The sequence below is a fragment of the Uranotaenia lowii genome, chromosome 1 (genome assembly GCF_029784155.1).
Source record: "Uranotaenia lowii strain MFRU-FL chromosome 1, ASM2978415v1, whole genome shotgun sequence".
In the NCBI taxonomy this organism is placed as follows: domain Eukaryota; kingdom Metazoa; phylum Arthropoda; class Insecta; order Diptera; family Culicidae; genus Uranotaenia; species Uranotaenia lowii.
This window is the reverse complement of record NC_073691.1, coordinates 92063290-92088820: the sequence shown is the minus strand read 5'-3', so window position 1 is coordinate 92088820 and position 25531 is coordinate 92063290. Positions and strand designations below refer to the sequence as shown.

Genomic DNA, 25531 nt, shown 5'->3' with positions numbered 1-25531 from the left:
TATCGCAAAAACAGTGAACAACTAATATGGGCGACCTCTTTTTTGTACCACGATCCAAAAACTTGACCCCTGAAATCAATTATCTTTACTATTATACTCCCATGTGCCAATGTTAATCACAATCCTATGCATAACTAACCCTTCATTTCGCGATTTTTCATTTTCCTTAAAAGTAATTTTTAACAGTTGGAAATGATGAGTAAACCAAGAAAAAAAAATTAAAATAAAATACTATGTAGATTTAATTTATCGGCCTAGCGGTGAAATGTTATGTCCTTTTTAGATGATGTTTAGAAGATGTTGAAAATGAGCGGGTAGAATTTATTTAGAAGCATATCATCATATATCAATTTTTTGTTTCTCACGGGCCTACTACTATGAAGCGGTAGATACAGATAGAGTTGCATCTACCACCACACATTAGTAGGCCAAGCGTGGTCCGCCCCACAAGGGAAAACTTGCAGTGCGGACGAACAAAAAGATGATATGTGATCGCTCAGATATACTCCCTTTAACTCAGAAACGCATCTATCGATGTATAGTCTTCTCAGTTTGTTATCATCGCGCTTTTGTTACATCCGGGGTTTGGATGCGAAACAGTGCGGTCGATAGACATCATAGCACGACATCATAGCATCGGTGATAGGTCACTATCAGACTATCGACCGTACTGTTTCGCATCCAAACCCCGGATGTAACAAAAGCGATGATAACAAAATGAGAAGACTATACATCGATAGATGCGTTTCTGAGTTAAAGGGAGTATATCTGAGCGATCACATATCATCTTTTTGTTCGTCCGCACTGTAAGTTTTCCCTTGTGGGGCGGACCACGCTTGGCCTACTAATGTGTGGTGGTAGATGCAACTCTATCTGTATCTACCGCTTCATAGTAGTAGGCCCGTGAGGAACAAAAATTTGATATGTGATGGTATGCTTCTGAATAAATTCTACCCGCTCATTTTCAACATCTTTCATTTTCATCTAACCTTCTATCTACCTATCTATAAAAAAAATTTCATAATGTTTAGATGTCCCTACTAAAAATGACATCACTTTTCACCGCTAGGCCGATAAATTAAATCTACAAATTTGTTAATAACTTTATAAAAACTAACAAAACTTATAAACTTTACATGGCTTAACATCTGAAAAATCCTGAGCGACGAGTCATCAAAAGAAACAGCGATTATGTGATTCATCGAATAAATTTAAATGTGGAACAAAATTTGAGTTAGGTCAAGCTATTTTTAAGTATTTTCGGACACGAATGCCATATTCATGGTAAAAGGTCTCTAATAAAATAAATAAATATAAATAAGTGGCTATGAATATAAAGCTTCCGAAATTTTCAGAAGTCAAATGATTCATGTTTATTGATATTTAAACTGGACCCGAGCAAGGCCGGGTAAAAGCTAGTAAGCTTATAAACCTAAACTGAGACAAATAATTATAAAATTTATATTTTGCACAACTGTTTCTTTTTCTAAAATTTATTATTATTATTATTATTATTATTATTATTATTATTTCATCTGACATTCTGAGTCTACATGAATTCTTAACAAACTAAGGTAATTTAAAGCTATACAATAAGAAACATCAACAATTTACATGAGTATAGCTGCGTAATAGATGAGATTTTCTTATGTTTGATTTGAAAGTCTCTGTGGACGTGTGAAAATCGTTTAACTGGTAGAACCAATTGAACACCTTAAACATAGCGCGTAGTGGCTCTTGTTGTCCGTAGTTGGTCCGCTGAAAGTTGATCCGAAGAAATTCCGAACTCCTAAAAGTACGAGGGCGTACATTGATATCGACCTGTCTAAGCAAGGCTGGACAGTCGATTTCTGCATTGATCAGCTTTTTCACAAAAACAGCACGTGCTATCGCACGCCTTTCGTAGAGTGTTTCCATGTCTAAAAGGAGGCAGCGGTGTTTGTAGTCTGGAAGCTCGTTTGGGTTGTTCCATGGAAGAAATCGTAGGGCATACTTCAAAAATCTCGATTGAATTGCTTCGATTCTTTGAGACCAGTATGCTGTATGAGGGCACCACACAATTGAAGCTGTTTCAAGGTGGGAACGAACCAGCGAATAGTACAGCGAACGAAGGCAGTATGGGTCCTTGAACTCCTTCGATAGTCTTGTTATAAATCCCAAATTCCTGTTGGCTTTCGATATAAGACCGTTCAAATGCTCACGAAATGTTATTTTTTCGTCGAGAATGACTCCAAGATCCTTAAACGAGGATACTCGTTCTAGCGCCACGTTAGAGATTCTGTATGTCCAATTAATTACATTAGTTTTGCGTGCGAATGAAATTACAGCACATTTTGACACACTAATTGTCAGCTTATTAATCGTGCACCAATGCTCAAATGTATCAATGATGGATTGTAGTATGGTGCAGTCGCTTTCGGATTTTATTTTGTGGAAAAGCTTCAGGTCATCTGCATAGCAAAGTCGGCATTCATTCGGTAGATTGAGCAGTATATCATTAAAAAAGAGCGAGAAAAGTAACGGGCCTAGATTGCTGCCTTGCGGCACGCCAGATGGATTGCAAAATTCAGTAGATTCATAAGATCCTAGTTTAACCGTCACTTGTCTGTTCTGGAGATAGGACGCTAGCAAAGTGATGAAAGCTTGTGAAACACCGAGTTTATCAAGCTTTGCTAGTAGCAGTTGGTGGTTCACTCGATCAAATGCTGCCTTTAAATCTGTATATATCGTATCAATTTGAAGTCCGTTCTCAATATTTTTTAGGCAAAATGATGTAAACTGGGTGAGGTTAGTACAAATTGATCTTCCGGGAAAAAAACCGTGCTGGTCAAAAGAAATGTACGTTTTAATTTGACTCAGGATGCTTTGGGTAATGAATATCTCGAATAGCTTTGAGCCAGCGCACAAAGATGTAATCCCTCGGTAGTTCTGTATGTCCTGTTTATTCCCTTTTTTGAATACTGGAAACATCGTAGTTTTTTTCCACAGAAGGGGAAACGTAGATGATGACAGTGAGCGATTGAAAAGAAGCGCTAATGGTGCGCTTAAATATTCCGCACAACGTTTTATAACGATCGGTGGTATTCCGTCGGGGCCCGGTGAGTAAGACGGCTTTAGTTTCCTTATTGCGTTATTAATCTGCCTCAAAGAACAATGTTTCACAGCAACATTAAGTGCGTTAGCTGGTACAAACGACAATGCTTGCCTAATGTTAGTCTCATTCACATTCTCTGTGGAAAAAACACTTGAGAAATGTTTTGCGAATAATTCACACTGGTCTGCAGTAGTTTCACAACTTTCATCTGCGAGGAACATCATAGCAGGAAGACCGTTTTCCTTTTTCTTTTCATTGACGAATCTCCAGAATTTTTCAGGATTTTGTTTTAAGTTGGTTTGCATTTGCATCGAATATCTAGAGTAGAGTAGGCGATTGTACTTTCTATATTCATTACTTGCATACGTGAAGGCAGATTTTGAGTATGGATTCTTATCTCTACAGTAACGTTTAAGGGCGCTAGCTCTCTTACGCTTGAGAGTTTTAAGCAGGTGGTTGGACCATGGTGGTTTGGGACGAGTGCGAGGTGATGGAGTATTTTGAATGATAAGTTGATTCACTATATCAGTGAATGTGATGACAGCATCATCAACGGAGGTGGCTTCGGTTAGAAATCGCCAATTAATATTTCCAAGCGCAAGGTTTAGTGTGTCAAAATCGGTTTTTCTAAAGTTCAGAGCTGGGCCTTCAGGGGGAGAGTAATAGCGTACTATAGGTGCAATGGTGACCTCAGCAACAATTACTGGATGATGATTGTCAATCGGGACCAATAGTTCCGTAGTTGTTCCAACAGAACACTTTTCAAATGCGGCGTCATTGACGAAAAGAAGATCAAGGGTGCGGTTATTCATGTTTTTTGAAGCATTGATTTGTTTCATATCTAATAATGTCATACGATCCACAAGGACAGAACTCGAAGCAGAAAGCGCAGAGGAATTTGGGTTAGGACATGCGTAGCCAGCAGGTAGCATGTTCCAATCAATATTTGGCTGATTGTAGTCTCCGAAAACTAAATGAAGATCGTGAGGATGCAGCAGATTGGAAACAGCTGTTGCAGAATCCATATGTGAGCTTATCGCACACTCGTTGGCCGCGTGTTCTGGACTTAAGTAAACAACACCGATAAAAATATTATAGTGTGACGTCATCAACTTAACCCAGAGTTGTTCGATATCAGAGGAGTTCTGAAGAGACACAATCTGTGAGTTCCATGTGCTGTGCACTGCCACGAGGACTCCACCACCACGTGACTTTCCTGATAGAGCGGGGTTTCGATCTAGCCGATACACTATATAATCGTGACCGAATAGCTGCGGAGAGTATATCTCATCGTTTAGCCAAGTTTCCGTCAAAACAATGACGTCATGGTCTGCGGCGTTGAGAGATGCGAAGAAATCATCAATTTTTGTGCGCAGTCCACGTACGTTTTGATAGTACAAACGTACAGTTGCATTTGTCTGCAATACGGACTTTTTTAATTGGTGTGTAGGTACTGTGAGGGCTTCGGCTGGGCATATACTGAGAGAGCTTTTACCTGAGGAACCAGGAGAATCGACTGGTTGAGATGTCCGTAAGCTGAAGCGATGATCAGCTGGTCGACCTTCGTTTGTGTTCGATGAGAATGAGCCAAGATGTATGGGTGCTCGAAGTGGATGAAGTCGGTGTGCACTTTCAAGAGAGGATGCTGATCCAAATTGTTGCTTAAGCGATCGAGCGATGCTGGCCGTGGTCAAGGTTGAGTTGAGATGTGGCTGGAAGTTGATTTCTCTTGATTGGTGTGTAGGGACTGCGGGAGCTTCGACTGAGCATATACCCAAGAATTCATTACCTGAGAAACCAGGAGAATCAACTGGTTGGGAGAGTGCTGAGCCGTTGTAGTAGTTAGATGATCGAGCGTCGCTGGTAATGATTTGATGATCCCAAAAAGAATCAGCTGATCGGTCGGCGTCTGTTGGAGTGGATGTTGATCCGGTATGTATGCGTTTTAAGATTTATCGATGTGGCACAAGCTTCGAAGTTGATGATTGCTACGTCATAGATGGAACATTGCTGTAATCAGTTCGTTTTTTTGTTGCTTTAAGTCTACGTTGGTAGATCGGGCAAACTGAACTGGATGCGGCGTGATTGATATCAAGAATGAGCTCTTCATGTTTTGAATTCTCTTGTATACAATTGATGCATTTAGTATATGTGGACATACAGTCAGCTAATTTATGACTATCAGCGCAATTGGGGCAGCATAGATCTTTAGTGCATTTATCCGAGATATGACCGAATTCAGAACAGTTATAACACCGTCGCACATCTAACTGTTCGGAAACTGTGCAGCGACTCCAACCTATGTTGACGCGTTTCAGACCAAGAAGGTAACTAAAAGTTTTGGGGTCCGGTTCGATGACGGCAAATCGACGATTTGGTTGTCCAGCAATACAAATGATTTTCATGGCAGAAGTGTCGCAAATGTTGTTTTGCTTTACAAGCAAAGTCATGAATGAAGATTCATCGATGTCTTCGGAAAAGCCTGCGATTCTTAATCGGGGTTTCAACGGTGATTGAAGTTCGGTGAAATATTTTGTGTCTAGTGTATTTTTAGCGGCATCTAGTAGTTTTTGAGCTGACTCGACAGAGGCGCATCTGACTGCCAGATCACCACTCGGGAGAGACCGTGCATACTTAACTTGTAGTTCTACGGGGTCCAGCAAACTTTGAACTTCATTTTTGGTTGCGTTCGCATCCTGTGGCTCCTTGGGCTTGATGATCACAGTTTGTGAGACTGTAATCAGACGATTCGAAAGAGCGCGGGATACGGGTGACTTGGGTGTAGCGTATGTAGCAGTACGAGCTGTATGTTCAGTTGAGCTGAGGCGTGTTGTGGTACTTGGAGTGTTTGTAAATGCAGCAACAGGTTGGCGTTGTTTCCCTGATCTCAGCTTACCAGCTGTAGGCAGTGGTGTGGCCGATTTGGGGGTGAATGTGGCAGGTTTGGGGGTGAGGCCAGTAGTTTTATTATTAGTGCGCAGTTTCGAGTTTTCCGTAGCGGTCATAACAGCTTGTGCAAATGTTGGCTGGGTCGTTTTAGGGGTTCCAAGATGAAGAGCGATATCAGCTAGCAGATCTGTTTTGAAGTTGTCAATTTTAGTTTGCACTATTGACATCAGTTTTGCACATTCTGAATTCACATTTCGCCGCACACTAATGCATCGTGTACATACGTGTTTAAGTGAAACGTTTTCTTTAACCGCGGTGAGGCCGGTAGCGGTGAGTCCGGAACAGTGACAGTGAGAAGCTTTGCGGCAGACATAGCAATGCACTCGATCTTTGTCATCCGTTTTTTTGTTGCACACTGAGCAGAGTGTGGAGCTCATCACAGTGGATCGGTGTTATGAGATTCACACAATACACATCGATTCTAGTACTACGATTTGAGTCCACGGTCCGTCACAAAATATGTGCTTGATTATAACCATAAAAACAGTTATTTTTGGTAAACTGCAATGGGAAGTCGTTGAGCACTTCGCACAAAGTACAGAGCAAGCGCATTCAGCATTTGTTCAATCGTTTTCACAGTCTAAAATACTACTTTAGTACCAGCGCTTAGTAAACAATACACTTTACAAATCAGTGATTTGAAATTTAACGGCATAATAAATGCCGAAACGTGGGATAAAGAAATAAAAATCGTTTTAAGATTTTTTTCTTGACTGAAATCGCCGAGAATCAACTTTTTCATTACCCAACCAGTTACGATAACTTAAGCTTTTTGAAAAAAAATTGACATGTCTCAAAGCTTACCTGTTCCTAGTGAGGGTGTTCCTCCATTCGGCGATCGATTTATGGGCAGCCTCGTATTGTCTTCGTTCCTCCAGCAGATCGTTGATGAAATCGTAGTTGCTGTTCTTTTGGAAAGCTGAAAACGAAAGAGAGAAAAATGCCCAATTAGCTATTTGTCGACTCAGAATCGTATGGTTGATACTTAGTGTTCTAAAACGAACGAATCCTTTGAACTATCCTAACATGCGAAAAAGCCCAGCAGAAACATGGGGATGCTGCGCGCCAAAACATTCAGGTTTTCCTCGGGCACGAAGAGGATTTTCCGTAGGGTCGAGCCAAAGGGAGAACTTATTGCGGCCTCTTTTCTGATCCAACTACCAGCGGATACGGTAACATAATCAGAGGCCTCGTATGCCAATATGGCCAAGTCAAAGGTCCAAACCACAGTGTCGGTTATCATAATTGTTATAGGAAATATGTCGAAGTTATTTGAAATACTGTTCACTATTCGTAATGTTTTGTGTGAATGATTGCTGTTTTTATTCGGTAAAGAAAATCGGATGCCATCGATCTCTGCCATCAGGGGCGATCCTGAACAGATAGTAATCACTCGGTTTCACAACTGCATTCACTTCTAACAACTTTCAAATGGAGGAAAAATTACCGCAACCTTTCATCGAGGTGGTGCGGTTTGGGATTAGCACAAGTTTGCATCGGATACGAGACCGGGGGCGCTACTATTTATCAAGCTACGTGTTGCAATAGTGGAAGGTAAGCCACAGCTTGTGGTTGACCCAATTTATGAATAAAAAAATAAATAAACCGCATATATTGGTCGGACTTGTGAATGCGTGTTTTAATTTTCCATTACGCTGATACATGCTATTCTGTTATTGGATGCAGTCAAGTGATTCCATTTTTATCTCCCTTCTCTCCTCAGGCAGCTATCAGCGAGATAGATTACAGGTTTCACAGTCACCTATTTGAGGATAAGATCTGTTGGAGTAAAGTGCAGTTTACACCAATTAATCATACGCAAAATAGGCAACACTATAAAATTGAGTCAGTGCTGTTAGTTCACTGGATATAGGACTAAGTAGTAAGTAAAGCAAGTAAGTAAAATCATATTGCTTTAGGAAGTTTTTTGTTACGTTTACAATCCATAAAGTTATAGCGTAAAGGGGGGGTAGGATGGCTGAAATTATTTTTTCCAATAACTTTTGAATATTTACAAACGGTTCCTTTTTCTTTACACCATGTTATGCATGATGTTTGAACCCCTCTACGTCTACCTCCTGCATAAATTATGATTTTGATGCGAAAAAAATTGTTTTTCATAAATTTTATTTGTTTGAAAAGCGTCAAAAAGATTCTTGAAAATGGTTTTTCGGGTTGGGAATTGTAATTGAACTGTTGATGTAATGATACAGTTTGAAAAGTTTTACACATGCTGACTTTAGGTTAAAATTGTATAACAAAAACTTCGAAACCATTCGTGGGTTCAATTTTACTAAAGTTATCATTCGTTTTTTTTACGTAGAATTACGTCTTAAGGCAGGGGGTCAAATAGAAATTCGCGAACGGATCTCGCGTCACGAAAAACGCCTCTTTCACAGACATCTTTTCCGTACATCATTTTGGGTCGGCTATGTGTTGGTACACCAATACCAATAAAGCGCAAATACTTATTTGTGCTTCGAAAGTTATAAATATGCCTGAGCTCTAGCCAAGCTTCAGTCGTGTTAAAAATTTTTAATGCTAATGTCGGTCGTTGTTACTCTCTTGGCTTTAGCCACCCGACCCCGGTGAAAGCCAAGCAACCGAAACTCCCAACCTCGACAAGGTCTCTCAGCAAAGCAAAAGAAAGGTGCAAAGACGTACGAGCCAGTTTGTAGCCGCTGATCAAAAGAAGACACCCGAAGAAGCTGGAATAGCATAGAAAGCTGCTGCTTTTCCTAACCAAAATAAAAGAGTCCTTATCAGGACTATTACATTAACGACAAGAGTTTCAAAACTTGAATCCAACAACCCTGTTTGAAAAAAATTTCATGTGCTTATTATAAAACTTATTCTAAATCAAATCTAACAACATTTAAATATTCGGATTTTAAATATTCCGGATTTAAATATAATTGGTAACTGTTTTTTTGAATGAAAATTGTGTTTCTCTTTAGGTGAGAAAAATATTTATGATTTCAAAGGATATTTAAAAAAAACTGAACAAATTCAGTCAGCAGACCTTCTTACTTACTTTTTACTTACTTAATGATCCCGCGCCGATCCTCCGGTGCATAGGGCCGTGGTAAAAGACCTCCACTGTTGACGATCCGGGGCCAGCGTCTTCACCTGGTCCCAGTCAAGATTCTCGTCGACAGTTCGGATTTCAGCGGCTAGGCTTCGCCGCAACGAGTTTCTAGGTCTGCCTCTTCTTCGATGACCTTCTGGATTCCAATCTAGAGCCTCTCTGCAAATCTCGTTTTCATCTTTTCGCAGCGTGTGCCCAATCCATCTCCACTTACGTTCCCGAATCTCGATTTCTAGCGGCCTTTGATGACACCGGCGATGTAGTTCCTCATTCGAGATCCAGTTGCCAGGCCACCAAGCTCGGATGATATTCCGCAGGCAGCGGTTTACAAATACTTGCAGTTTTCGCGTCGTTACTGCATACGTGCACCAAATTATGCACCCGTACAGCAATACGGATTTGACGTTTGAGTTGAAGATTCGGATTTTCGTTCGTAGAGAGATCTGGCGTGACCGCCAGATGTTTCGGAGACTCGCAAATGCGAAACGGGCTTTTCTGATCCGGGTTTCGATGTCTTTCCTGGTACCACCATCAGGTGTTATCTGACTACCAAGATACTGGAAGCACTCCACTTTCTCAACTTGTTGCCCAGCTACCATGAAACTGGAGGGATTTCCTGTGTTGATCTCCATCGACTTGGTCTTTCCGACATTAACTTTGAGACCTGCTGCCTTGGAACTTTCGGTAAGGTCGTCGAGTTTGCTCTGCATGTCCGATTGTGTTTGGGCGAGCAAAACAATACCGTCAGCCAGGTCAAGGTCGTTCAGTTGCTCCATTGTTGAATGATTCCACGGCAATCCTCGGTTCGGTGCACAGTCAATCGATCCAGTCAGAATCTCATCCATTACGATTAGAAAAAGTAGCGGTGATAAAATACATCCCTGTCTCACTCCAGCAGTTACTGGGATTGGTTCGGACAAGACACCGTCGTGCAAGACCTTGCACGAAAATGCCTCGTATTGTGCTTCGATGAGATGGACTAGTTTCTCTGGTACTCCTCTTCGCCTAAGGGCCGCCCAGATGTTTTCATGGTTAAGTCCGTCGAATGCTTTTTCGAAATCAACGAACACCAGCAGAAGAGAGTCCTGGAATTCGTTGATTTGTTCCAGTATGATTCGTAGCGTTGTGATGTGGTCCACACATGACCGTCCGGATCGGAATCCAGCTTGTTGCCGTCGGAGTGTAGCGTCGATTTTCTCCTGGATCCTGTTCAGGATCACTTTGCAGAGTACTTTGAGGGTTGTACAGATCAACGTTATGCCTCGCCAGTTACCGCACTCTGTCAGGTCTCCTTTCTTCGGGACCTTTACGAGGATACCCTGCATCCAGTCGGCCGGGAATGTTGCAGTATCCCAGATGTCAGCAAAAAGACGGTGCAACATTTGTGCTGACAGGGCAGGGTCGGCTTTCAGCATTTCAGCAGGGATGCAATCGATCCCAGGGGCTTTGTTGGATTTCATGTGATCGATCACATCACTATTGGTCACCCTGATGCGCCACTTAAACGCCTAAAGGTATAGTGTCCAGCTGAACCCTTCAACCACCGCTTTAATGATGCCAAGTTTTTTGTTTTTATTGTCTTTGTTTTATATTGTTTTAATTCGCGGGAAAAGTTGAAATGGATTGTGAATACGAAATAAAATTTCTCTTTCGTTTCGGACGTCCCACAGAAAAGTAGTGTTTCATTTCCTATCCGCAATAGCTTGGATAAAACATTGGTGCCGTGACCAGGATGGGAAGCTTTCGCCATGAGTTTGTTACTCTTGCAGCGTTAAGCTACCCCGACCTGTAACCTGCAACGTAACCTAGGCGCGATCACGCTTGGTCTACTACACCCGACAGTAAGCCGCCGTTAATATAGTGTCTTCAAAAGCAACATCACCCAACCACAGTTGACCCTTATGGCGTACCGCAACCCGTCAACAGCCTGCTGTAACAACCCGATTCCGGTTCAAAATGTCTCCAGTCCATTACCCACTGATCCAGCCTATATAACAAAAAATAAAGCAACCCGGATGGGTTGTACTGGTATTCATGTTCAATACCAGCCACCCGGGCATCGTCTGCTGTGCTGGCTATCCGACCAGTATTACGCTACGAATGGTTTGTCGCAGTAAATCTGCATCCAGGGATCTCTGTCGGCCCTATTTCCTAGATGAGCCGGAATCCCATTTTACCCAGCCCCGAGACAAACAGCTTTCATGCCGAAACGTCGAACTGTCTTACCGAGGAACTAAGCCATCCACTTCAACTAGCACACGCCAGAAATACGTCTCGAATGGAAAGCACTGATGTCCATTGTCGAGAATCAGCCAACCGGGAACCTGCCGCACTGATCGCCGATCAGTGCTCACTTCATCTTCATCCCAGAAGAATTGATGATCCAGATCTCACCCCATGGTTTCTGAATCCTGTACCCAGCACCAGAAGGAGATCCGATACAATGTCCGTCCAGTTCCGAGCCAACCTGCCCCGTAGTGCCTCAGATATCCTGCTAAAAATCGGTTGGTGTACTGCTTAAAAATATCAAGTTAGCTCAAATCAAAACAAAAGCTAGGGCTACTAGTGATAAAACAGTCGTTTTAGGTGGCCGGTATGATCGATCACATCACTATTGGTCACCCTGATGCGCCACTTAAACGCCTAAAGGTATAGTGTCCAGCTGAACCCTTCAACCACCGCTTGAATGATGCCAAGTTGTTTGTTTTTATTGTCTTTGTTTTATATTGTTTTAATTCGCGGGAAAAGTTGAAATGGATTGTGAATACGAAATAAAATTTCTCTTTCGTTTCGGACGTCCCACAGAAAAGTAGTGTTTCATTTCCTATCCGCAATAGCTTGGATAAAACATCATGTTTTTGATTGCCGCTTCTATTTCAGCCAGCGAGGGCGCTTCCGAGTTGACGCCGTTTATGCGGCTTACTGTTGGCGCTTCGAGCTGCGGGTTCTGTTGGCCATCGCTATTCGTGACTCGTGACTATTGAAGTATAGTGTACTAAACAGTTCGAGGTGGGAACCAGGTCTGCGGCCCCAGGTGGAGTTTAGGGAGTGGGGGGTATACACGGAGTATATCATGAGTCTTTCCATTGTACCCATGGACCCAGAGTAGCAAACTGGGGGGACGCGGTGGTTCGCCGTGCCTTGGAATACAATCCGTAAACCGGGATTTACCAACTAAAAAAAAACTTTACCGAGAGTACCATGGCTCGTTGTGATAAAGGCATTCTTGATTCCACACCACTGTTCTTCGACTGTTCCGTCTGTCGGCAACTCCGAGGCTCGGGATTCAAGCTGTTCAACGTATGCCCTTTTCACCTCCGGATTCTCCAACCAGCGGACGTCGTATCGACACCCGACTTTCTCCTCGCGCCGTTTGACACGCGCAACTCTCAGTCGTATTTCGCCAAGGACGAGGTGATGGTCAGATGCAATGTCTGCGCTTCGTTGCGGATTCACGCTGTGAGATTTCACAAAAATATGAAAATTATAAACGTAAAATCATTCCTGAATTTCTAGAACTACAAGCACCTCGTCCAGCAAAACGTGTTTGTTTGCTCTCCGAGAGGTACGGTGGGTGGTGATTTGGGCAGAGAGCGAAGCCGAAAGACGAAATAATGATGCGTGTCGTGACTAGCAAATGCAAACTACTCTCAATAGTATATTTTCAACCAAGAAATGTACGACACGCATCATTATTTCGTTTGTCGGCTTCGCTCTCTGCCCGAATCACCACCCACCGTACCTACTCGGAGAGCAAACAAACACGTTTTGCTGGACGAGGTGCTTGTAGTTCTAGAAAATCAGGAATGATTTTACGTTTATAATTTTCATATTTTTGTGAAATCTCACAGCGTGAATTGCAGCACCTCACTAGAATGAAGATTAAATGTGCTTTCCAATGAATATACTCTTGGTTGGTCCAAACAAAGTAAAAGCACTGATAATCCGGGTACAACCTGACGGTGGACCACAAAAAGATATGAAATTTCAATTTGTAAAAAAATCGCGCAAAGTAGTGAACTTTGAAAAGTTCCAGTAAATTCAATTTTTGTTGCAGCAAAAATCTAAAGACAACAAAATGTTAGAATTTTTATACATTTTGTAGTCATATTTTTTTCAAAACTCTACCATCGCTCAAACAGTATTTACTAGCAATCGAATGAAAAGTAGGGTTTTTAGACCACTTTTTTCTAACTTTTTGTGACCATTTCATTAAAAAAAATTTTAAAAAAATATTTCTTGTCTTCATGATGTAGGCATTAACTTCAGCTTTCATATGCATAAGGCAAATATTTTTTTGGATGTGTAACATATAAACTACAGCAGTTTTCGTGAGGCATGTTTTTTCGGATTTTTTTTTCTTTCATGCTGAATAACGAGAAAACTTGTAACTGTAGCTGTATATAATGTTCTAAACATATTTTACTGACATTACAAGGTTTCTTTTGATATAAGTTTTATATGAAGTTCATAATAATTCAAACGACTTAAATAGATTTTACTTTTGTGGTGTCAAATTGACACCAAAAGTCGGAAAAGGGAGTTTTTTTGTCCAGGCTTCCAGGGTTCGTCCATAAAAAAGTAAAGATGCAATATTGAAGAACTTTTGAATTCATTTAGGGTCCCCGAAGAAATTTTTGTATTTGGAAGCTTCTGAAAAAAGTTACAAGCCTTCAAACTTGCAATGGTGTCAAAATGACACCCTAATGCGGATGAGGGTTAATATTCCTGATTTATTATTTCTTCAAGTCTTGCCTTTTAATTGGGTTCCTAGAAATTTTCTAATGCACTGCATAGGGGAACTGGGTATAAAATGCGCAGTCAGGATAAGATGCGCCACCATCAGTATTTCACTAAAAAAAACATTGTTCAACATTTCTGAAAATGCCAGTTTATTCTATTTGCACTTTTACGCGTTTATAAACATTTGTGGAAATTCTAAGTTTTCTATATTGCGTAAGTTTGACGAAAAACGAAAACAATTTTTTTGGGAGCTTTTCTAACAATTTTTCAATTTTTTTCGTAAGGAATTACGACATTTATCAGCAAAACACTTACCTAGCATCTCTTCCAATGATGAACATTGGTCTTGACAATCATCACACAATGTCCGTTTATCTTTAACCCTTCGTTTCATAAAGTAACAAATTTGCAACAATTAATGTATGGAAAAATGGAAAAATCGTATCTTATTTTAATTTTTTTTCTTGATGTACTCATCATATTCAACTGTTTAAAATGATTTTTAAGGAAAATAAAAAATCATGAAACGAAGGGTTAAGTATGTTTCATATTTGTTTAATTTATATGCAGTTTTCATCACAACAATTTTAAGGATATTAATATGTTAAATTTGAAAACATAACTTGAATATATACGAATATATTTAAAATTCCTAAATGTAATATAGATTATATAGATAATATATAAACGAATATAATTAAAATTCCTAAATTTAATATAGATTAAATTAGGAATTTTAAATATATTTGTTTAACTATTCACAAGAACGTCAGTATCTCTGGCAGCACTGTGCGTATAAATACATTTTTCCATCTGTGAAGTAAAAAAGAAGTGTTTTTACCTGACAAATACTTTCGGAGGCCCTTGAATTAATAAACACTTATTAATCGTTAAAAGGCGCGTTTGGGTACACACATATGCGCACTTTGCCCCAAACGAAATGAAAATCATACTTCAGAAAGCCTTTCAACTCGGGCACGGAAGCTCTACGAGAAGATGCTGACAAAATGAGGATGCTGTGTGATGGACGATGAAACGTATATAAAAGCCGATTTTAAGCAAATTCTGGTTGGATTCTCTCATGGGCAAGAGCAAGTTCAATGTGGACGACAAATTTAAGAACCAGAAAATGTCGAAGTTCGCCTCCAAATATCTGGTTTGGCAGGCCATCTGCTCTTGCGGACTGAGGAGTGAACCTTCAGTGACAAAGGGCACAGTAAATAGCGAGATCTACAAATCTGAGGGCCTCGAGAAGCGCTTTTTGCGGTCTTGCAGTAGCACGACGATGGTCCGCTATTTTAGCCAGATTTGGCATCATGCCATTATTCTAAAAGTATCCTGGAGTGGTATAAGACAAATTCTAACTATTTTGTTCCGAAGGGGTTCATTTTCTGTCCGGAGCAGCACCCGGTGGAGCAGTACTGGACAATAATGAAGCGGGAACTTCGGAAGAGCAAGAAGACAGTCAAAGACGAGAAGGACATGTTAAGAAAATGAAAAAAAACAACAAAGAAACGGGTAACGGATGACACAGTAAAGACTTTGATGGAGGGCATCAAGCGAAAATGCGTTCAATTTTACACTCAAGGCTCCATCGATTAACTTTTCTTTTGATTTTTGAAGTAAATGTATGTATAAAACCACCCTAAAATTTTTGTTTGATTCTAAACATTATTAGAAAATTAGCATAACATTTTCGGTGTCGCAATAATTTCGTGTTCTTTGCGTTCTCTGCTCCACAGTAGTGTTTTTGATAATTTTAATGTTTTTATGTTAAAATTATTAAAAACATGAACATCAACAATAAGAATGATAACATGTTTTATTATTCTTCTGGATTCAGACATAAGTTCTCGCTGTGGATGGACGATTAGTGATAAGTGATACAGTTTTAAGGTACTTTCGCCCTCGATATCCATAAATTGACTTCATCACTTGTGTTACGACACAATTATTACCTAGATATTTTTTTCGTGTCAATCAACCCACAGCGTTATGCATCTTTTACTGCAGTTTGCTGATGCACTTGTGTCATTAAGATGTGATTGGGCGAATGGGCACTTATTCAACGCTCCAGTAACGATGAGGTGAGATAATGCTGTCAACTTTTTTGTTGTTGTCGTTGCTGCCAACCGACCGAAATGACGCGGGCTTATGTACATAAAAGCGAGCTGTCACCGTTGTTGCCAACAACCGCATCTTGCGGTATCACCTTTTTTTGTGTCTGCCTTTTTAATATAACCAAAGCTCATCTCCGCCAGCTTTGGGACGGATTAACAGTATAGTTTACCTACTTCCTGATATAGCGTGAAATGGACGAGTTTCGGTTTCTCCGAAGAATGGTTGGTTAAAAAAACAGCCACAGTTTTTCAAGATTAAACGTTACACAAAAAAACGAGGCATCACTTTACGCTACGCTGATAATCTTGCGTCATTTAGTGCAATTTTTTCATCACGTGGCCGCAAGCCGGTATGATTCTTCGGCTCAAGGTGGCCATTTTTCCATTAGCCACTAGGACTGCAAATTCCTACTGTTAGCTTGTAGAGTCGCTCGGAATAACAGTAGTATGTAGTAGGCTTGTTGTCCGGGGGGTAGGAATGAGTTTCAATCTAGTCAACCAACCGTAAGGTCCACGCCTGGCTGATCTAGGTAACGATCAGTTCAGGTGGCTCTGCAAAAGATCGTCGTCGTCGTCGTCGTCATCATCGGTCTTCGTATCGGCCCTCCAAGGGGTAATGGTAGACATTTATAGTTTATTAGTTTATGGTAAATTTCTTTGAACCGACCGCAGCCAGGCATTATTTTGCATATTAAAGATCTTCTTCGATTAAATTGTTGCATATTAGCTAATGGGCATTCGGTATACAAAGCGTTGGAATTGAGGGGTGCTAAAATCATCGTGCTAGATATGGCGCAAAGTAGGCGGGATCGGGCGTTTAGGGAATAGAATTGTTATGCAATTTATGCAATGTAGATATAAGAGAAACATGAAACCGATTAGTTTCAACTTGGATAAAAAAAATAATACTGGAAATGAGTCGCACACTTTCAACAAAAAAAAGTGGATTCCCGAAAACGAAAAAGGAAACGCTCATGAAGCCTGGAAATTTCCTCATAGAAAGTGGGAAATTTACGGAAAAATTAAACTCAAACCCCGTGAATTTTTCAGTTTCATTAGAACAAATGATTTCATTTTGCCATACAAAAACTTCAACGTGCCTTCTAAGTTAACCAAAAAAGCTGAAATTTTTCATGGTCTTCTGGTAGACTAAGGAATGGTTTCAGCTTCCAAGGTTATGATTCCAGCAAATGCCCCTTTTAAGACCACCCTAACGTTTACACACGATCTCGCAAAATATACACCCATAGAAGAGGTTGCAAAACCCAAATGCCTATAAGGCAAATTTCTAAGCCGAAAATGCACTGAAAAAGCACTACTGGCATAGAGACTCGAGCTCCCAAGCTAAATGATGCATAACCGCTACATGCAAGCGAAACAAGAATAACATTTTATGGGATTTTCATCCCATTGGATGATTCATCCCAAAAAAGTGAGAATCGAACTCACTGCAACATCGATACTTTAATCAGTGCACCATCTGAATCGGTTAGCAAACGAAAGTTTATTGTTAGAGTCGTTCTGCCACCGCCGATTACCAAAAAAAACGTACTGCATTGGCCGGTTGCCGTTTGGCCGGTGTATTTAATTTAAAATATTAAGTTTTTGACTGCCGTCATTCAGACCGAGTATTAAGATTAACTTATGTTTAAATTAAAATTATATTAAAGCTAGGGAACGTCACGGATTGCACATTCAAACATGTGGTTCAACGGTGTGATACACCGTTGAAAACCTGACAATATCGATTAAACGGGTTGTTTTGTCCTAAAAATGTTCTGCTTCTACTTAGGTAGCCAGAAGGTGGTTTGGTTGCGCAAACGGCGGGCTGGGGTGTGCAAACTCATGCTTTGGAGCAATTGTGGACAGTCAACAGGGTTTGTCAGGATATCTTATACACACATTCTTTGCAAATATGTTCTTCTTTGATTCAGAGACGTTGTAGACAGAAGAGCACACTTTTGTGGGTAGGGAGATAGCCTTACGGGGTCTCGAGGGGGCAATCGACGCGATTCATAACACTTTGTTCTGAATTCGTTCGGTATGAACAGAAGCACCAAAGAACAGAACACTGTCTTGAGAGCGTATGGGTCCTCAAAGCTCTAAGTTTTTTGTCGCAGGAATCCAAACAAAGCGAAGGCTCCAGCTGTTGTTGTCGCGATATGCTGATTAAACGAGAGCTTCTGATGCTGATACAATAGCACTTATCGCCGTTTACTTCTATCCCATGTTTTCCACATCATGTGAGTAATCTATTGGTGTCTTTTTGAAGCGCAACACAGTCCACTCTCGTCAACGATCAAGTCAAATCATCTTCGAATGAAAATTTTGGCGATTGAAGGAAAGTTGCTAGGTCGTTTATTAAAATCACAAAGATAAGCGGTCTTAAGTGACTTCCCTGTGGAACACCAGACGGCATATCGAAACCAGTAGAATGAATTCCACGAATATTTATAAAGCCATGACGATGTAACAGGTAAGAATGCAACCATTTGGTTACCCATTCTGCGAATCCGTAGTGCTTAAGTTTTCCCATCACGATCATATGAGGCACTTTATCGAAGGCTTCGGACAAGTCGACATACATTGAGTCCACCTGCTGTTTTTTAACAGTCGCAACATACAATTCACTGGCATAATGCATCAAGTTGGTCTACGTCGATATTTTGCGAATAAACCCTTACTGCACCTCGACAAGTATCGGAGTAACTGTTGAGTAGTTTTATACTGCTCGACGTGCATCCATGAAACGATACAGAAGATGGAACGGTCAACCAAGTAGTCTCACAACACATATAAGGGAGATTTTTGAGATCGATTTGTTTTGATCAGATTTCTCTTTGAAGTAACGTGTCCGGACTTTGCGAACTGAATTACGACTTCTTCGTAGTTCAGGGTTCCACCAATGGAACTTAAACGGCGTATGTCTGTTTGGTCGTCTAGGAGGGGTGTTCTCACGCAGTATACCCCAGAAACGCTTGGCAAACGCTGAGTGCCAATTTTTTTCAGTTAACGAATCTGTCACACGATCGGTATCACAATACGTAAAATCTAAGCTAAAAATATCGGGGCGAACTGTGACGATAATCTCTTTATAAGTATTGTCAATTAAAGCTGACGTCAGATAGTTATTCATTATTGAATTCAAGATCTTTTTTTATACAAATGTAGCGTTTTCTTCAATCTTTTAAGAAAAAATGCGGATAAAGTTATTCGTCACAGTTTCAAAGGAACTCTCGATTTTTCCTCTAACACGGCTCATTAGGCGGCGCACACCTGCTTCGTCCATTGTTTAGCTATCTTATTCCACCAGGTCTTCATCTTATTGATATCTTTGACAACCTTTCCCTTTGCCTTGAGTCGCTTCTTCATGATAGCCCAGAATTTTCAATAGGGCGGAACTAGGGGCAGTTGGGTGGGTTAAGGTTTTTCGCAACAAACTGGACCCCTTTCTCTGAATACCATTCATTCTTGAACGATTTTGCTGTATGAGAGCTTGCCAAATCTGACCAAAACATTAAAGGGTGATACGGTCAAAATTTGGTCCAGGGAAAACGCGGTAAAATCCACTTTTCCAAATCCGAAATGCCGGGCCTTAAGCTTAACCCCTGCCATCAGATTTTGTACAGCCACCTTGTCCACCTTCTTCGCCGCAGAAAGCCAGTTTGCCTTGAACTGCTGCTCGTTCTTAGCAGTTTTTTGGTCTTCTTTAGGTTCCGCTTGACAATAGCCCAGTATTTCTCAATTGGGCGGCGCTCTGGCGTGTTGGGAGGGTTCTTGTCCTTGGGAACTGTAGGGAATAAAGTGAGAATTATTATATCTGATGGTAAACATGAAAAATGAACGGCTGAGAGATTGGCAACACTTGTACATGAGAGAGCACCTTTCTGTTCATGTACTCGGAAACTTTTAGATTTTGAGAGCGTTCGTTTCAATTAGAGAGAAAAGTTGTGTAGAGTTTTAATAAAAAGGAGAGTTTAGCGAGAGATGAAACGAACAGAAGGATCAGTTTATAGACTAGTTTTACGAAGGAAAGGTCAGTCGGATGAGAAAGCGTAAATTGAATTTGAAACAAAAGAAAAGCGTGACTAGGAAGCGTTCAGTAAAATTGTTGTTGGATTGAGAAAAAAAAGTGATTTGTTCGGTCGGTTACGACACAAGATAAACCAGAACTTTTTTGGTCTGATTTTCCATCAGTTCACTACTACGCTATATTTACGCTTTCTCATCCGACTGACCTTTCCTTCGTAAAACTAGTCTATAAACTGATCCTTCTGTTCGTTTCATCTCCCGCTAAACTCTCCTTTTTATTAAAACTCTACACAACTTTTCTCTCTAATTGAAACGAACGCTCTCAAAATCTAAAAGTTTCCGAGTACATGAACAGAAAGGTGCTCTCTCATGTACAAGTGTTGCCAATCTCTCAGCCGTTCATTTTTCATGTTTACCATCAGATATAATAATTCTCACTTTATTCCCTACAGGAACCACCTGCACGTTGTTGGCGGCGTACCACTCCATGGCCTTTTTACCGTAATGGCAAGATGCCAAATCCGGCCAAAACAGTACGGAACAACCGTGTTTCTTCAGGAAAGGCAGCAGACGTTTATTCAAACACTCTTTCACGTAAATTTCTTGGTTGACAGTCCCGGAAGCTATGAAAATGCTGCTTTTCAAGCCACAGGTACAGATGGCTTGCCAAACCAGATATTTCTGGTATAAAACTCCTGTCCCGGAAGCTGCTTGTAGTCGGCTTTGACGTAGGTTTCGTTATCTATTACCACGCAGTCAAACTTCGTCAGCATCGTCGTGTACAGCCTCCGGGATCGCGCTTTGACCGTCGTATTTTGTTTATCATCACGATTTGGAGTCACTACCTTCTTGTAAGTCGATAGTCCGGCTCGTTTTTTGGCCGAGCTTATTTGCGGCATCTCGGAGAGAGAGGTTAGTGTTTCGCTTGAAACTACCGGCAACTCTCTTTGTCATCTCAGCGGCTTCCGGTTTTCGATTTCCATCCGATTCAGACTTCCTGGCTGTCGACAAACGTTCCCCAAACACTTTAATTACATTTGTAACGGTTGATTTGGCAACTTTTAGCGATTTTGTCAGCTTTGCGTGCGAGTAGCTCGGATTTTCGCGATGCGCGAGCAAAATTTTGATACGCTGCTCTTCTTCCTTGGACGGCATTTTGAAAACTGAAGAGTGAATTCCAAAATCAAAATAGGAGCAACATTCCACACACACACCTTCAAAATGAGAGGTGTTTGGGTTTTTTAAATGCAAAATTGAAAGAAACACGTCAAGTTGATATTGACCAAATTTTGACCGTATCACCTTTTAGTATATTCGAGAACCAAAATACCCACTCTACTTTAGTGGTTGCTTTCTTAGCTGAAGCATGACTTACAGATTAAACATCCAAAATTCAGTCCTTCAAGCTTATTTTTGAGGTCTCCCAATTTCTGATCACATTCCGGTTGAAACGAAGGTTTGCGACCATCTGACTTATCATAATTCTTTTTGCGGAAACAGTTTTGACGCTTGAACTTAAATATGCCAATAATGTTGGATGCTTTACATCAATCGTGACTTTTAGAGCTAGCGATCAATCAAGCGCAAGCGCATGGGCCGGATGGTGAAATTTTCGTTCATCTAATAAATGCCATCATAAAACACGATTAACCTCGTTCGAATGTCATCGAAAAAAACAGGCATAAATCAACAAACCACCGAAGAAATTTGGGTTAATGCGATGTAAAGGTTATTACCAATTCCGTTTACACGGTTTTCTATTTCTTTTCTTCTATGTCAATCATCCTCCTCTTGGAAGAGAGAGACACATTTACGGTCAAACCGCGCGACACCTAAACCACGACCATTTGTCTCAGTAACGATCACTTTTTTCCTCTACAGTTTCCCATCTGCCGCCTCTGAGGCGCATCAACAAAACTAACGAACGGAGAAATCACCCGAAACCTGCCAATGGCGAAACTCCTACCGAAAATCTTACCGTTGAGCTTAGTGAGGTGCTATGCTTTCTGTTGTCCAAATCTAAACCATCCGATAATGGCTTTTAAATCTTTCTGGCACCGTACTAACCCCTGTTATCACCAATTGTTCCGCCGAAAATCCACGTACGAATAGAGAGAACTCACCCGACAAAAAAAAAGTTAACCGTAGCACAACGAATTTCACCGTTTGTACTTGCCCCGCCTGCTTTTGTTTTTTTTTTTTTTTCGAACACAAAATTTCGCTTTTATTGTGTAGGAATACGTTTTCAATTTCGGTTGCTGCACCAATTTGTTGTAGCGTATTATAAAGTGAAGCCCGTGCATCAACAAAAAAACATCAACGGGCACAACAAAACCATCAAACCTCTCACTTGCTAGCTAACTCACTGTTTTCCAGCAAGCCGCCACAGAAGGCCATGCGTGTTCGCGGTCAGGTCATTACAATTGTGCAATTCGGCCTTCGAAATATTTGGCGCGTTCAGCTTACCAAGATTGATTTTTTTTTGTTACTGGGTGCATTCAAGCCAATCAAGTAGGCGACGAGCCATTGAACTGTTAAAAGCAGGTAGGTATAACGAAAAAGTCAAATTGTAGTTTTCGGTTCGGATGCCCTTTTGTTTTGGGGGGCTTCAACTTTCGTTTTTTGAGTTGACAATGAAAATATGAGACAACATAAAAAATGCAGCTGAAGAAGGGGTCCATCTTACTGGTTGAGGTTTTTTTTTCTTGAAAGATTAAAAAATAAAAAATAAAGGTTCCGAAACGTTTTTAATATTTTTTTTTTTTGGAAAATCCTATTTTTTTTAACTTGAAACTTAAGTCTGAAAACTAACCCTTAGTCTTGATCCTGAGTTTATAGGAAATAAATTGAAGCTATGACTTAGGTCATAGCATTTTCTAATAACCTTTGCACACTGATTCTAAAAGAAATTAAATTTCTTTAGCAGATAGCTTAAGTCAAAGTTTCCTCCACGCTTTGGTATTTCTTCCGCTCAAATATGTGTGTACTAATAAGTACAGAGCCAACATAATAATGTTGGCTCTTCTTTTTCATCTTAGTGCATTGTTAACGGGTTGTTTACTTCTTCACTAAACAAAAAAAAAGAGCGCGTAAATATTTTGTTCGACACGATACCGAGTAAAATGCCGGTGAACCTTTATTTAACATCAAACGACAAGATGCCCAACTAGCTGTTCGCCGTGCCTTGCCGGGTGATTCTGCCCAACGATTTGTTTTTGCACAATCATAAAATTCACCCCCCAGAACCGGAGAAACCCTCTGGGGGTGGCGTCGTAAAACATCACCGTTGCTTGGGCTAACAGACGTGTCCTAAGGCTGTTAAAGGTGCTGGCTGAACTCAACCGAACTGTCGAAGGTCAACTGATAGAATCGATTCTTTGTCTATCTAAGTTATGGCTTCAATGGCCCCACAAGTGAAATCAACGTTTTTTTTGCTTCACAGGGTATCGTTTTCTCTTGAGCTGAGGAATATTTATTTAAAAATGCCTGTTCATCACGTATGATTTTCAACTTCAAACGACCTATTAGATATGTCATTAACAGCATGCAACGGATTGCATAACCGTAAAGACCTTTGTGTTATTTATGAAGATAATTATAAAACGAAGATCAACCGTCTCTTAACGGCTGATTTTATATTTGCATCAACCCAATATCCCATATGGACTTATAGACTTCAACTTCTTCTACACAATATTACATCCACAAATTAGACTCTACTCCAATAATGACCTTCCTTGGAGGTGGCATTATCAGCATAAGATTCTAAGCCGGGCCGGCACTAACAATCTTTCTCATCGCCGACATTGTCCGCATTGCATCCGCATCCGTGCATCCTCATCGCATATGTCTGAATGAAATTAAACCCATCACAAGACAAAGCAGGATGGAAACAATCAGTCAGCAAAGATATTGTCGAATGTTGTACCAAACGCTGTGTGAGGCACTAGAAAAAAAACATTTCTTGGTTTCCAACCCCCGTTAAACAACCTTCGGCGAAGATGTCCGTCAGTAAACAGCTTCCCATTCCCATCCCCTTCCCCTATCATTCCCATCAAAAACAAAGGAGGATGAGAAAAAACCACCGGCCACAGGCAGACGGCCAACGCAGTGCGTTTTTGCCTTTCTAACAGAAAGGTTTGGTTTTTTTTTGGTGATCGGGCGTGGCAGTGACAATTTACCTTCTTGCGCTAACTGTTTCGGTTGGTACACTGGTTAAATTATCGGACTGGCAAGGAGAAATTAAAATGCTGCGTTAGGTTCGATTCTCACTTTTTTTTTTTGATAAATTATCCAATAGGATGAAAATCCCATGAAATGTGTTCCTTGTTTCGCTCGAATGTGATGGTCATGAATTGTTGGGAGGTGGCGTAAGATTTTCAATTCCTTCGATAGACTAGTTCGCGATCCACAATCCCAACTATGATATAGATAAGTAATCGGTGGGCTCCAATGGTCCTTCTACTCTCGCATGCACAGAACAGAAAACGCATATGATTTGGCTTCAAAAAAACAACAAGTATATTGACTTTGAACTTATATTACATGGAGTTAACTTAAAACTAAACATTAATATAAATGTCCGTGCTAATTGCACTGATAAGCTGATATAAACTCCGCCTGCGTAGGAGAAAATTTTTGATCGCCCAGAGCTCCTGGCGCCAACTAGCTCATCATTCCCGAAGCTTCGTTTCCCGATCATGCAATGCACACTCACAGTGGGGCAGAACATCAATCTAGCTGTACTTAATTAACAGCGCCCAGGGATGAAAAGTTAGACATTTGATGTCTTCAGCAACATTGTTCAGTCCACCAATAGCGAGATAAAAATGCTAACTTTTTTGTTTTTCAAATAAGGGTTTTGATGTCTTGGACGAAGTTTTTTTTATCTGATCAAAATACATAAGTTTGTTGAATATGTCAAAGTCCTATCACATCACCCTTAGGAGGTACAGTCAAAGTAGAAAAAAATCTCTTGAAAAAACAGTTTTTTGAAACTAACACGTTGTAGATTGGATAAAATGGTTCGCTGTCTTTGAAACAAAGTTGTAACAAGTCACGATCTGCAATCGTTTCATACATTACGATGTGTTTAGAAGTTTCTGAAGCCCTATAGAAAGCATTTAGTGTATTTTATAGGCAATTTTGGAAGGCTCGTCAATCGAAAAGTGCACATTTTCGCAACACCTCCTTTTCTGTGATTAATTTTGATGATAAGCGGATCCATTTCAATTTGAAATTAGCGGGGAAATCGGTTCAAAAAAATATTTTTTCATGAGATTTTTTTTAAACTTTGACTGTAACTCCTAAGGGTGATGTGATAGGACTTTGACATATTCAACAAACTTGTGTATTTTGATTAGATAAAAAATTTTGTCGAAGACATCCCTCTAATTTGAAAAACTAAAAAGTTAGCATTTTTATCTCGCTATCGGTGGACCCCTCGGCGAAAAGTTTGATACAAAAATATGCTTCATGTAAAACTAAACAATGTTACTGAAGACA

The 25531-nt window shown here is 40.5% G+C and overlaps 1 protein-coding gene across 1 annotated transcript in view; it reads right to left on the bottom strand.

The window, feature by feature from the left end:
* The window catches only part of LOC129738891 (uncharacterized), a 122426-nt gene that overhangs the window by 44327 nt on the left and 52568 nt on the right, over positions 1 to 25531 (bottom strand). The window contains exon 2 of the mRNA XM_055730208.1: positions 6848 to 6962. Coding sequence (XP_055586183.1) covers positions 6848 to 6962 — 115 coding nt within the window. The remainder of the gene's footprint in view (positions 1 to 6847; positions 6963 to 25531) is intronic.